The sequence below is a fragment of the Clinocottus analis genome, unplaced genomic scaffold, assembly GCF_023055335.1.
Source record: "Clinocottus analis isolate CAN_PGR_092001 unplaced genomic scaffold, fCliAna1.0.p SCAF_3, whole genome shotgun sequence".
Lineage (NCBI taxonomy): Eukaryota > Metazoa > Chordata > Actinopteri > Perciformes > Cottidae > Clinocottus > Clinocottus analis.
The window spans coordinates 15,090,392-15,104,096 of record NW_027176042.1 but is presented as its reverse complement, the minus strand read 5'-3'; the positions used below and the strand labels follow the sequence as shown (position 1 = coordinate 15,104,096).

The window sequence follows — 13,705 nt, the reverse complement described above, 5'->3', positions numbered from 1 at the left end:
CATCCTTTGTCCTTGGACCCTCGAATCGGATGTCTTATGCTGTACAGATTGTTAAATCATCTTAGACAGATTTGTGTTTTGTGATATTGGGCTATTCAAATAAATTGAATTAACTTGAACAAGACAGTGGTGGCTGAGCAGTAGGCCCGGATGAGTTGTTTTGGCTTACGACAAGTTTTATTTACATTTTGAGTTTTGCCATTTACATTAAGTCCCATCATTGCACTGCTCTGTCACATAATTGCTGAGGTTCATGTTGACTTTTTGAACAACCTGATGTTCATTTCCATTTTAAACACAATTTTGTCACAATGTTTCCATTTACCACAATGTAAATAATAATGTCCTGATGACATTAGACCTTGAGCCAGGAACTCAAAAACACTCCAAGGCAAAGCAACAGTTTTTGTTATGAATTCCAGTTTAGTGCTTTTAAAGCCCACCCTTTGAGTAATGCTTTTGTTCTTGAATCTTTTAATCGTGTCATTAGACTGTTGAGTCGACCAAACATCACACATCTTATTCTACAGTAGGCCTATTGTTTTTCTTAGTTACTTTCCAATCCTTGGTTGTGCAACTTTAATAACCAACTAACTAAATAACATGTATTTTCTATCCATTCTATGAAGTAAATTAAAGCAAAAAGCATTCGGACAAATCAGAATTTGCCAGTTAAATATTAATGTGGAACCCCTCTATAGTTGTTGTACCGACAGTGTGTCTGCACGAGGCTTCATTTTCACATTTGATCATTTATTAATGGTCTGAACTGCAAAATGAAACTTGTGTGTGTGTGTGTGTGTGTGTGTGTGTGTGTTTGTCGGTATGCATGTGTGTGCATCAATATGCAATGTGTAGCAATAGATGATGAAGCAACCCAATGAGGCTACACAGATGTTCCTGTAGGAAAAGTGCACCAATAATTGATGCTGCTGAAATCACTGAAACTGACAATGTTGCAGACGACAGCGAGAGGAACGTCGGTGCTGTCATAATTGGGCTAAGAGACAGATGGTGAGCGAAATGATAGGCTGGAGTTTAAAAAGAAGTCAGCTGTCGCCTATAAAGAATGTACCTTATGTGTGTCTGTTCACTCTGCAAGCCTGATTAAGAGCTCCTTTGTGTGCAGCGTTCCTGTTGTTCCTCTAAACGGTAACCTACCTGTCACCACTTCCACTGGAACGTCAGTGAGGGGCACAGGGACTCCGTACTCCCGGGGTCTGACTAGAAACGAACATAATCTGAGCAGTTTCAACTCCAGGAGAGATGACATGAATTTGACATAGTGTAAGAAATGATTTATGGTCTTTGTACTTAGGCTGGTTCAAGCCGGCGATGAAACGGGGTTCGGAGATGAAGGAATAGTGCAATGTGTGAATACAGAGGTTTTCATACCAAGCCTCAATTTAATTTACACGTGCCATACCCTGTTAAAAAAAAATAGAAAATGGTTCTTAAACCTTTTAGAGCCAGGGCCCCCTTTTATAGGTGAGAATGTTTTCCAAGAACCTCTTAATTTTTACTTCCATTTCAACTATTAGATGCCATTAAAACTATTTGTCAAAAACTTTTCAGCGGGGAAGTTTGTGATGTTATTGAATGTTGATATGACTTACATAACTTTAATCCGAGGGTGGAATTTCTCCAAAAAGCTTTTGGACTCAACAGCATTTATAGCCTATATTTTAAGTAATTGATCGTAAAAGCTTTCAGAAAAGGAATAGTAACAAGACTAGCATACGCCTAATAAATCCAAACGTACAAGTTTAAAGCGGACCTGGATGAGAGTAATGTACACAATATGTTTTTCCATCTATAGAGTTAAAGCACTAGCATTAGTTTAAACGAGATCAACTGCTGTGTTCTTTGTCATGACTCATTCTGAATCCTTTGTCCTTTTCTCTATAAGAAAATACTATTGCTTGTGGTTTAGTCTAACATGTAGTTTATTTATTTGTTGAATTGCATTAAATCACAATAAATGTGTTGCATAAGTACTCATGAAAACTGACAAACATAAACAATTTACCTCATTGATAACATTGAGATGCTGCTATGTGTTTCCAGTATTGCTTGACATTTAGTATAAGCCAAAAGGGTGAAAGTAACAGACATCGGATGTGCATGACCGGAATAACAAAGCACAGTGTATGAAAGGTTAATGAGTTGGAGAAGTGGATTGGTGTCTGTCATGTGAGACTTCCCACTTCTTGAAGAGTGAGGCAAGTAACGGAAGAAGAGCAGCATTTTAAACAGAGGCAGCATAGCGCGTGGAGGCTTGAACATTCATGAAGACAGATGTCTTGCATCACATGTGTGATGATGTGAAGACAGGAGAAGGAGATTGATGGTAGTTCAGCGGGTGGAGCGCTGAGGTTCCCACATATGAAAGAAATCAAGTAATTTTCACTCGTTGAAAGGAAACACACTTGTGGGATTATTGACGAGTCTGTGCTTGTATCTGACTATGGTGTTTTCTCTCTTTCTCTCTCCACTGTGTGTGTGTGTGTGTGTGTGTGTGTGTGTGTGTGTGTGTGTATTCAAATGCATAGAGCATATTGCCCACTTTTTCTTTTTTTTTTTACTTTACAGTGATGGCGATGCACCTTCAGAGTTAGATGAGAACGAACATGTTTTAATTTGACTAAATTGTGCTGTTAAATTACTTATCAACCCTTGACGTTGCACGGCAGTGGGATCGTTGCAATGTTATAAGATCACAAAAGAAATGCCGGATTATGAGATCACACAAAAATCCATCCCGTCAGGCTTCAATTTAATGCGTTTGTGTCCAGACCAGCAGCGTCCTGTGAGGAGCCGCTGACAACAATGGGACAAGTTTGTTTTCAGCAATAATGGTGGCTCCGAAAGAGGTTAACGTAGATGCAGCAAAAGCATCCGTTTTATCAGAGCTGCAAAGTATTTTTTTATTTAAAGAAAAACGACACTGAAGGCTTTCCTTGATGGAAAATGTGTTTTTGCTCTCCTCTCAACTGGCTGACGCAGATGCTTCTGTGTAGCAAACCATCTGGCTGGTCATGTTACTAAACACTCACACATCGAAGAAAAAGTGAACGTCAATGTTGTGTGCTACATTTGTTGTGATTCATAAACTTGCTTTTTATTCTCGCCAACTTAAATTGTCTCTTGTAGGAAAGACGGCTGTGTGCTCACCCGTTCCTTGAGATCTACAGAGAGGGTCTGATCCAGTTCATGGTCCCCTTGGCCCGCCAGGGAGATTTCTATGTGCCTGAAGTCCGGCCGGCAGAAAGGAGGCTAGAACAAGAGGAAATGCACAGTGACTCTGAAGCCTCAGGTGAGAACAGACATTATTTTGTACTTGAACCTTGTGGGTTTCAAAGCCCTGTTAAGATAAGTTTGCATCCTGATGGTAAATGGGGGACATTTAGTTTCCTTACATAACCATTATTATAACTTGATGATTGCAAATTAAGCTTAGTCTTGATGTCTCTTTGTTTATGTTCTCCATCCACATAAAACATGTTTAAAAAGATATCTGCAGTGCCACATTCATGATTATTAGATTTCCTTTCACATTCAGCCTCGGATATCCTGGTACAATACAATCCTATTTTCCTTCTACAATCAAGGGTCAGAAACTGAAGAGCAATGTAAAAAAGCATGAATGACAATAGTTTACGTTTACAGTCTTATAATAATAAGAATTAAAATAAATTGTCTAGTGCTTTACAAGGTTCTCAGGGGACTTTACAAAGTAAAAACAAACAATAGAATTGACAACAATTTGAAAAAGAGAGATGATATAACGGTAAAAAAAACAAAAACTGAATTAGCATCACAAGTTAAAAGCAGATTTAAATAAATGAGTTTTAAATGCTGTTTTGAAAGTGGTGAGTAATGGATATCGTCTGAGGTGCTGAGGAGGGAGTTCCAGAGTGAGGGGGCAGCAATGGAGTGAGTTGAGTGAAATATCTGTGTCTTTAGCATCTAACGCTCCACTATGTTTCCCAGCTATTAACTGTATCTGCCTGCAGTGCTGAGCTGGTAGTGTACAATGGGTTGATGAACACTAAAACTCTCAGTAGAGCAAATCGCAACTACAGTCAGGTGATTATTTTCTGTGAATTTGTCTCAATGAGTGACCGCTTTAACATTACACCTATGGTCAAATTCACAAAAAGGATGCGTGGCTTTTGCGGCCACTAAACCTGCACAGATACCACAAAAAGAAACCATGTAATTTGGAAATGTTCCTCTAAATGGGCTGTCTAGCAAATAGCGTCTTGGCGCTACTGTGCTATTGATTAGAGAATATGCCTCCCATCCGGTGCAAAAATGTGTCTGTTTCTCTGCAAAAACAGTCTGATTCACAAAGATCTGGGCTATTAGCCACACTCAGTCACAGTGGAACTATTAACATCTGCAGAGAGTTGGTGGTAACTGAAGCACATTCATAAGAGGTGTCTGCACAAACTCATTTATTTTGAGACGCAGTGACAGTAAGCAATGACAGTTGTGACATGAAAAATAAATGAATACAGCTCCCCGACATGTCATTTTTGAAAATATAAGAGACAGAAAAACAAGAAAAAGATTAACGAAAAATTATGTTTTGTATAAACTGATAAACAAACAATTTCTTCCCTCATATTTTACTTTTCTCTATCTCAACCGGAATCTCTGGCAGGACCCTCCTATAAAACCCTTTGGCTCAGGCTGAGTCTTACCTCTCCCAACCGACACATTGACATCGAGGATACAAGTGCTTGTATACTTTGTGACATGGATAATTGCAACCAGTTGCAAAAAAAAAGCTGCAAATTTTGATGGGTGTCTTTGCGTTGTCATCATTAACCCGTTCTCTTGTGGTGCAGATAGTGATTACACACGCTAAATAATGATTAGTGCTGCTTCAAGCCTTTTAATAGCCACAAGATTAGCAAACAGATAAGTGAAATCTGTTATTAAAAACAAGAAAAGCTTTTGACGTATTATTGTTTTTGATTGCCATGTTACGGCTCCTGTGTTTGGGCTCAGCGTTTGGCTGTGGGAGTTGCCGCTTGGGTGGGACCCAGAGGAGTTGGACCTCGTTTGCATGCTGTTTTGTTTATGAGCAGCCCTGCAGAAGCAAACTGTGATTGACACCTTCCTAGGTGTTAATGAAAAGCATTGGACACAACAGCTTCTAGTGAAAGTGGCTGGCCACCGCTATACGGACATGGAAACGTATGTTCAATGTTGAAGATGCACAATCAACTTGACACTAATGTATCCTCACAGAGGAGGATAAGAGCGAGACATAAAAGCTTGTGAACAAATGTTTTCAAGAGACAATCCTGGCTGATGGGAGATGAAGCGCGGCTAAGGGGTTGACATGCAGTGTGAAAATAGGCTTCATTGATGATAACAGCCTCATAGTACTAAATTACTCCAGCTTTTTGGTAGAGGCCATATTATATCTAATAAACAGAAAATGAATTGGTGACCATTTTAATAAATCAATCATGTTTATATCTAATTTATCAAGTAGAAAGGCCAAATATTAGCTAGTATTGCAGATCTTCGACATCCTGTAGCTCTGCAAGTTAATTTATTTCATTTTCTGAACTAAATTATTAATGGATCTTAAAAGGTTGCATCTGATTATTTTGCTACTGCGGATTATATTACTAGTACTTTGCTTTTGAAAAGGTTGTAAAAAAAAACTGTCTCTATGTTCAGAGTATGAATAAACAGTTGGAGATAATGCAGTGAAGCGTGGGTGAACCTCCACTGTTTGGCGTTTGCACTGAGGAGCACCGTGATGGATGTATTCGCACAAAGTAAATGATTTTTGCACTGACAAAACACAAAAAGCCACTCAGTTACCTCAACAGGTGTTACAAGAATTACTTACTTTCAATATATTTGTCTGACACTTCACGCCTCGCGTCACACAAACAGTACCCTAAAAGTATATTTGGATCTTCACTTTTAGCTACAAAACAGATTGTAACAGAGAGTTGTTGACAATATTCCACTGCTTTTCATGTGTCATTGGTGCAGTGCAGAGTGGGAATGACATGCGGGTCCATGACTGTGAATGATAATAGGAGAGGCAGCCATGCTCCTGTCACACTGGGATCAACTCAACCACATCAGTGGAGCATTCAGGACACTGGAGGCGTCTTTGGTCCAGTTTCCCTCAACCCACCCATCCGACCCCGTCTCAGTGACCGGATCAACCCCCGCCTCGTCTCTCTGTCAGACAAGCAGTCATTCTCTCACATGGTTCACTCTGGGGAACCGCACAAGTCTTTGAGTAGATGAAGTGCAATATTTAGTTTTTAGTTATGTTTTTCTTAAAGGTTTCTCTTTTGCTTCACGGGGAAGGTCAATGTAAAATGTCAAGTTTTGTCAAAGCCTTCGCTGAGTGAAATCAGAACTCTAAGGCATGTCACAAATCTTCCTGATAATAACACACAAGTATTTTAGATCTCTGAATGTTGACCATTTAAATGACACCGTATTTAAACATCGACATTTTGAGAAATGCGCTTGTTCGTGGGATTATCATTCTTATCTGTCTGTTGAGTATCAAGATAGAGCCAATAGCCATAATCTTATTTGAGCATAACTGTTCATACTCAAACATCTGCCTGCCTGTTCCTCTACAGCTCACTATTTGGCAAAATATGTTTTACTTTTTTTTAAAATTTGCACACTGATAATATGTGCAATATTAACATATTATCTATTACTAACGTTGACGAAATGACAGCGTTATTATTTTTTTCTGGTGCAGTGACTAGTGTTGTACTTACCGTGAGGTTGCCAGGCAACAGGCAGAAACTGACCGATTGATGATAACATGGCAATTAGTGCGCTTTGAAAGTGCTGCGAGGCAGATTTTTTTAAACTTTTTTAAATCTTAAAATCTTTATGCTTTAAGCTTCCTACTTACCAAAATGCCAAACTATTCCTCAAAAGTTGTCTTAGTTGTAATGGATGATTTAAGCCTGAATATGCTAATTGTCTTTCTGTAAAATAAGTTTGAGTTTGCAGCATCTTTCTCAGTCTCATTCCAGTGAAGAATAAATTGTCACTCAGATGCGTGTAGAGGGCGATGCCTGAAGGCACCGCTCAACTCCTCAAATGCAGCGACAGTTCTTGCCTCTGAAAATGAAGCTGTTATTCCTAATGTGTCTCTTCCAATCCAAATGGTATTTTTCTTCCCCACTGACTGATTAAATCTTGCTACTTGCATGAGGCGTTCAACCAGCAGGGGAAAACCAACACGAGACTAAACTCAGTGCTCTATCGGATCTCAGTATACATATTTTGAAATATTTTACTTCATTTATCTCTTGGCTCCATCAATTAAAAGCTCATGGAGTGGGTGTAGAACTACCAACGAGAAGTTGTGGCTTCAGTCAAAGATCCCATTTTAATGTAAAATGCATTATATAAAGATATTTCGGAGTTAATTCTACAATTTGTGACGCGCTGACTTATATGGTTTGTCTTTTTTCTCATGTCTGCAACTTCTCTTCGCACAAGGTGGAAAATGTCATCGTCCCCTGTAATGGTTGAGTCTGAAATAAATAATGCATCTTTCAATAAGCTTTGCAGTTAACATGCAATTAAATTAAATTATTTCTTGTTCACGCGCATGTGTGCTCCATACCAACATCAGTCTCATATTCTGTCAACATGAACTGATTGCCACTGCAATATCTCTCATCTTTTGCGACAACATGAGCCTTTAGGTCTTCTCTGTTTTGACTAAGTGAATTACAGCAGCAGGCTTAAACATATAGTGTTTCCTCATAAATGATTAGAGTTGCTCCTGATTAAAATGTCAGACTAATTAATGTTCTGTAATATTTGCATTTTGCTCCGTAACGCAATTCCCTGTTTTTGTATTTTGCGTGTCGGAAGTCCCTTAACTTGAGCTCAGAAGTGTGCCATTTAACATGTTAACTACCTTTAGGTTTTGTTTAATGAGGAATAAAATAAATGTTTTGCTTTGCTGTTTTGAGTCAAGAATTTCTCACGCTGACCAAGTCGGCAGCTTTTGCTGCATTTGTTCTGTTTTTCTTCACCTCGTTTACGTCACAGCCAGTGTTCAAATGCCCATGGTTAAATGTTGATTTCAGAGGAAATGTGTTTGATGATTGATAGGTGTTGATTTAGAACAGTGATAACTTGTTACTATATACTGCAGATTTTAAATTAAAGCTTTGTGCTTTCATGTTCAGCGACAAGAAGATTTAGTTTGTCGACCTGTCTGTTCACTGCACGGATCTCCAACCGCTACCTGTACCATACGTCACCTGACCATGTATTATACCCCTGACATGACGATTAACCACCTTCTGGCATCTGTCACCTCTTTCATATGAAGGGTTAGTTCTTATGTGAGTCATCACCAGGTCTGCACTTCATGACAGTCTGGCTTAGTGTTAGGAGATATTGATTTGAGAGCAGTGTTATGTAGAAACACTTACAGCCACACAAAGACAAAGAGGGTAACACATGGCACAGGGATGAAATTAATCCTATTATTAATCTTATTATTAACCTACAAGGTAAAAACTTAAAAACATAGGAGTCAAGTGGTCGAGCTGCCTCGTTGAATCCCTCCAATTAGAGAGCAGAAGACTTTTAGTGTACAGGGGTTTCTAATTAACACCGTAACCTATTTTGAGTTCCGACTTCGGGATGCAGCAAAAGGTGTTGCTGCTCATGCCATAGTTCTTTAACTATTTCCTGTGAAATAATAATGAAGTAGTTCCTATCTACCACATTTTTGGAGTTGAACTTCAGACTAATTTTCTAGTTCCTCATTTACTTATCGAAAACTGAATAAAATGTCCAAGATGCAAAGATTCTACACAACGTGTATCTCTTATTTCAATACAAACGACATTGAAGAAAATATAACAATGGAGTGCAGCGTGAGGAAAAATGTTTAAGAAACATGCAAGTAAAGATTTGCAAATAAAAACATGTAAAGACATAATATCTTTATGATCTTTGTGTTTGGTATTTTTTATTTATTTGATTTACATTTAAAAACTATAATCCAGTAAACATACGTTATGCAACAAAACTGATAGAAGTGAAGACCTAAGTGTCACTGCAAAAGTTCAAAATATCTTCTGGACATATGTTATCTTTCTGTTAATCTTAGACTGATCAGAATATATACAAAGATCTCAACATAACTATTGGATGTGTATACAGAGTATAATTTCAACAGATTTTGGGGATCCTCTGACCCCATGAGGTTGACTGTCACGACCTGGCTCTGGAGCCATGACAAAAGAGAGGAGACGCAGATTCAACGCAAACAATAAAGTAATATATTGTAAATAACGCAGGTGGCAATAAACCCCAAAACAACTAGGGTGTATGTGGGTGTCTGCATGAGCGCTGTGTGCGGTGTGAGAAATACAAGATGTTACATGGGTGGACAAAACAATAATGCAAATAATGGAATGTAAGTTGGTTGTGGTTGATATTGACAACACCCCTAACACAAAAACAACGCAGCTATAAAGAAACTACGCAGGTCCACCCAGAAATCCCTGACATCTCCACATCAATATCGTGCTCATTGAAGTGAGACACGTCACTAAATGAGCACTGACTCCTCTATATCAACTGAACCAGCTCTGCACGGCACCACTACAGCTTATCTAGATTAAGGAAAGTCTCCCAATTGCTCAGCCGGCCGTGCAGCAGGGAGTACCCAATGAGTCTTCCTCACGAGCCAACAGCTTTGGTGCACTCGGCCAGCAACACAAGCTGCATGAACCTGACCACCTTCTGGCCGCACAGAGAAGGAAAGTGGCTCAGAGGTGCGCACATTACACGGCTTAGGTTTACATAACAAAGCTGATTTAGAATTCCTACGCTGAGGCGTTAAAATTATGTAATTCTGCTTTGAGATTTGTTTTAACGCTGTAAGCGGACCTGTGAACTTTGCCTGAAAAGGTGAACTAACCATAAGGAGCAAGGCGGGCACTTGGTCTCCAGGACTGAAAATGCGATGCTCATACAAATGTTTCCTTTTGACTTGAGCCAAGCCCACATTCTCCCCAGCCAGTTCTCCAGCTGTGTAAAGCCTGCACTGTACTCAATCAAGTTTTTAGGAGGTTCTGCTTCTTTCCAGTCACCAGACAATGCAGCTAAGGGACCTTGTACAGTGTGTGCAAACACCAGTTCATTTGGGCTGAACCAGTGCTCTCTTTAGTCATGGCTTTACAAATTGTATTTTAGTGAAACGTCGCATCAACTCTGGGTCGAATTGCCATGAATTGATGATTTTAAATAAGTGTTGGGACAGACCTCTTTGTCTTCTTTCAAATGACTTGTAATAACGTTGGTGGGCCCCTGACTTTTCATCTCGTGCCATCATCAAGTCAAAGCTTTAACTTATTCAGCTCTTTACGTAACCTGTGCATAAATGATGACATCCCATGCGGTCTCAACTGTACGGTTAGAAGCCAATCAGCAAACGTGTGCAAGTTTAACTGCTTAACAAAACATGAACATGATTTAAGTATCTTAACATTGTCTTTGTAAGCATGTTAGTCACAATCGTGGCTGTAGACTCCACACTTTGTACGTCCTCAAACTATTTGAACAACCTCTCTAACGCATATTTGGAACAAGTTGAGATACTGACAATTAATTGGAAGATATATTCATACATGTATGAATACATTTTCCTCCAGGCATATGATTTCCAAATAATTGATGAGTCTATTTTAAAATGAGGCACAAATTGTGGAAGAGGTGATAGTTTTCTTGAGCTGAAGTCATAGTGCAGCTCAACTGCCGTCATGGAAATTTTGGTTGAATCCCAGCACTGTATTTTTGGGCAGCCTAGAGTTTCTCATGTGGTGTTTGTTTATAGAACTCCTCTCACCATCTGTCCATCCCTCCCTTTTGTTTTATCACCGCTCTAGGTGCAGACTCAAACAGTGAATGCAGCTCGGGAAGCGGGGTTCTCCTGTCGGACAGCAGAGAGACGTCCCTGGCGGGGTCCTCTGTCCGCTCTGTGGCTATCCAGGATCAAGGGGATAGGAAGTACAGAGGGAGAAGCTCCAGGGGAACCTCGCTTAAAGAGCTGGACTGGGAGCAGACTGGTGGACAGCAGGCAGAGAGAGAAGAGCGGCTTCCCAGAGACTCCAACAAGAAGGGCCCGGAGTTTCAGGAGTGGTGTGGTGCTGTTGGAGGAGAGGAGTAGCACTTCAGTGAGAGACAATAAGTGGGAAAAATAGATTAAAGGATTGAAAGTGAGAAGTTAAAATTGTTATAGTTAGTTTCAGGATGGGTTCACGTCCAAATGAGGAAATGTTAAAGGGAAGGTAATGTTCTATATTGCTGTCATTGTGAACAATTTTAATGAAAAGACCAAAAATAACGCTGTGGTTCTCAATACGTTCTGACTTGAGAGCCCATTTTACCGTATAGAAGAATCGCTCATGGATCGAAGGAGTCATTCTTAAAAAAAAAGCTTTCTAAAACAGCTGATCACTGTAGCTTTTTTAGCAAATGTTATACAAAGAAGATTAAATAGTGGATTATTCTGCATTTGGTACTTTAGTAAGGAGCACGGCGATGTATGAAGGGCCAACTCCGAAAAAACTATCGTGCATTGTAGAGAAGGAACATGTTAGCCAGTGCAACAGTGTCTCACTGACGTGTTTCTACAGGTTATTGAGCAACACAGGAGGTCCATGGTGAATATGTGGTATCGGGCTACTCATGCACACAATTTCGGTCTTTCCATTTGAGCTGTTGGTAATAAGACAGGAATATATATTATAACCAGACTTATTGTTTAATCTTTTAATCACATTTTTAAAGTGAAACTATTCAAAAGTGCTAGTTTGTGCTGACAGAAAACAAACCACTTTAAATCTTCAGAACTTATTCAGGTAACCTGAGTTTTTTGAAACATTTTTACAGAAGTGATGATGTTTGTCAAAAATGTTGAATACAAGATGACTGAACAGAGTAAATGTTATGAAAGAAGTGTTTTACTTGACATGTCTTTAATTTGCTGTACTCGAGGATTGTTTGACAAAAAGATTGAATTCTGTTTTTAGTTTTTAACTTTTTTACAAAGGGTCTTAGTTTCATTCGTTAACCCGTTTACATTACTATGAGCACATAGAATTCACAAAATGATCTAGACTGTTGTCTTTAATATTGTGTTTGACTGAAAGTGTGTGTGCTTTGAAAGAAATTTTAAGTGTATTTCTACAAGGCTACGTGTTGACATAGCTCTGTTGCTAATGCACACATTTTGATATAAAATGTACTTTATTTCCAAAGAGGAAGGCGTGAATGAAATAACCTTCTTTGTGTAGTACTCACAAGTACTCTTGAGATTGAGGACTTGCACATTGTGAGTGATCAGGCTGCTGCCATGATCATCAAGGAGAAACAAGACAATGCAAGTGACAACTAACATTTATTTCACTGTTAGTGAAAACATAGCTCTGTTACTCTACCTCTCATTTACATCTGGCCTTTTACTTCCTCAAATTTTCCTCACACATCCATTCCTAGCGTCTTCATTTTCAGTGCAGCCGTCATATTGTTATTTTAGTTTCTCAGCCTTTCTCCCATCTGCTGTCTCTTTGCACAAGCTAATTACCAGCTGCAACAGCGATGCTGGTATGGTTTTCACCTTGTGAGTATGTGTGTGCCATGGCAAAATGTGGTCCTGGAGACGCCGACTGTAGTGGGAACTACCACAGAGGCCTTTGCCAGGTGTTCAAATTTGCCTAGCAGTCTGTCTATTTGTGGACAGATTTTGTCACAACTTTGCAAGATCCAATTACAAAACTTCACTGGAATGTAGTCAAATGTGTAGATGGGTGTGATCCAATGATCCAAGAAAAACAGAAGGAAGTGGGAAAAGGGCCTTTCACTTCATGCCTCTGGACCCATTTGGCATCTCGGCTGGTGTTTGATCCCATTGCAGGACGGTCTCTAGTTTCTGTTTGTTTTTCTCTTTTCATTATTTTCTCTCTTTCCCTCTGAAATAAATATGGCAGCTGAAGCCTGAAATACCACCTAATGACCCACACAGGCTTTAATATGTGTCCAGTCATATCCATATCCTTTATTTTACAACAAACAAGAGATCACACTGAGCTTGTCGCAGAGAGCAGCGCTCACTTTGAGGGTGCACGCGGCTCAAAGGGATGTGCTTGTGCTATCGAGTGTGAGAAAATGCTTATATGCCAGTTTCAAGTAAATAGCTGTTATATTTTGAGTTAAAATGTGCTCTTTCAAGATTCTACAGATTTTCCCTAGGACAGAAATGAGTGTTACATGGAGACAAAGGCTTATGTCTGACCGTGACTTTACTGTTGTGTGCTTGATATAACTAACCACACTAATGAGGTTTTACTTCACTATAACTATGGAATTACATTGCTATTCAGTTTTAAGTAATGATTGACATTAAATGTATACAGCCAGATTGAGTCTCTAAGGAAAAGGATATTCCAATACTGGAGATCTTGTGCTGCCTGACTTCTCATTTGAGTCATTTTTCTTGACAATCTCTTGTTAAGATACTGTATATTCTTATTCTGCATGGAAATATGGAGAAAAGCCTGTTACAGCGTCATTCAGTCATTGATTGGAGTTGCAGCTTAAAAGTCAGAATGCTGAGCTGTTACCTGACTAATGTTCTACAAATAAGATGATG

General features: G+C 39.2%; 1 protein-coding gene across 2 annotated transcripts in view; it reads left to right on the top strand.

Annotated features, from left to right (window-relative positions):
- The window catches only part of LOC137796455 (testis-expressed protein 264 homolog), a 34,701-nt gene extending 21,321 nt beyond the window's left edge, over window positions 1-13,380 (top strand). Inside the window, exons 3-4 of one of the 2 annotated variants that reach the window (XM_068594392.1) lie at window positions 3,154-3,316; window positions 10,947-13,380. In XM_068594392.1, coding sequence (XP_068450493.1) covers window positions 3,154-3,316; window positions 10,947-11,221 — 438 coding nt within the window. In that variant the 3' untranslated portion in view covers window positions 11,222-13,380. Of the gene's footprint in view, window positions 1-3,153; window positions 3,317-10,940 lie in introns of both variants that reach the window. The other variant, XM_068594391.1, reaches the window with a different exon arrangement.
- Window positions 13,381-13,705: the final 325 nt, after the last annotated feature.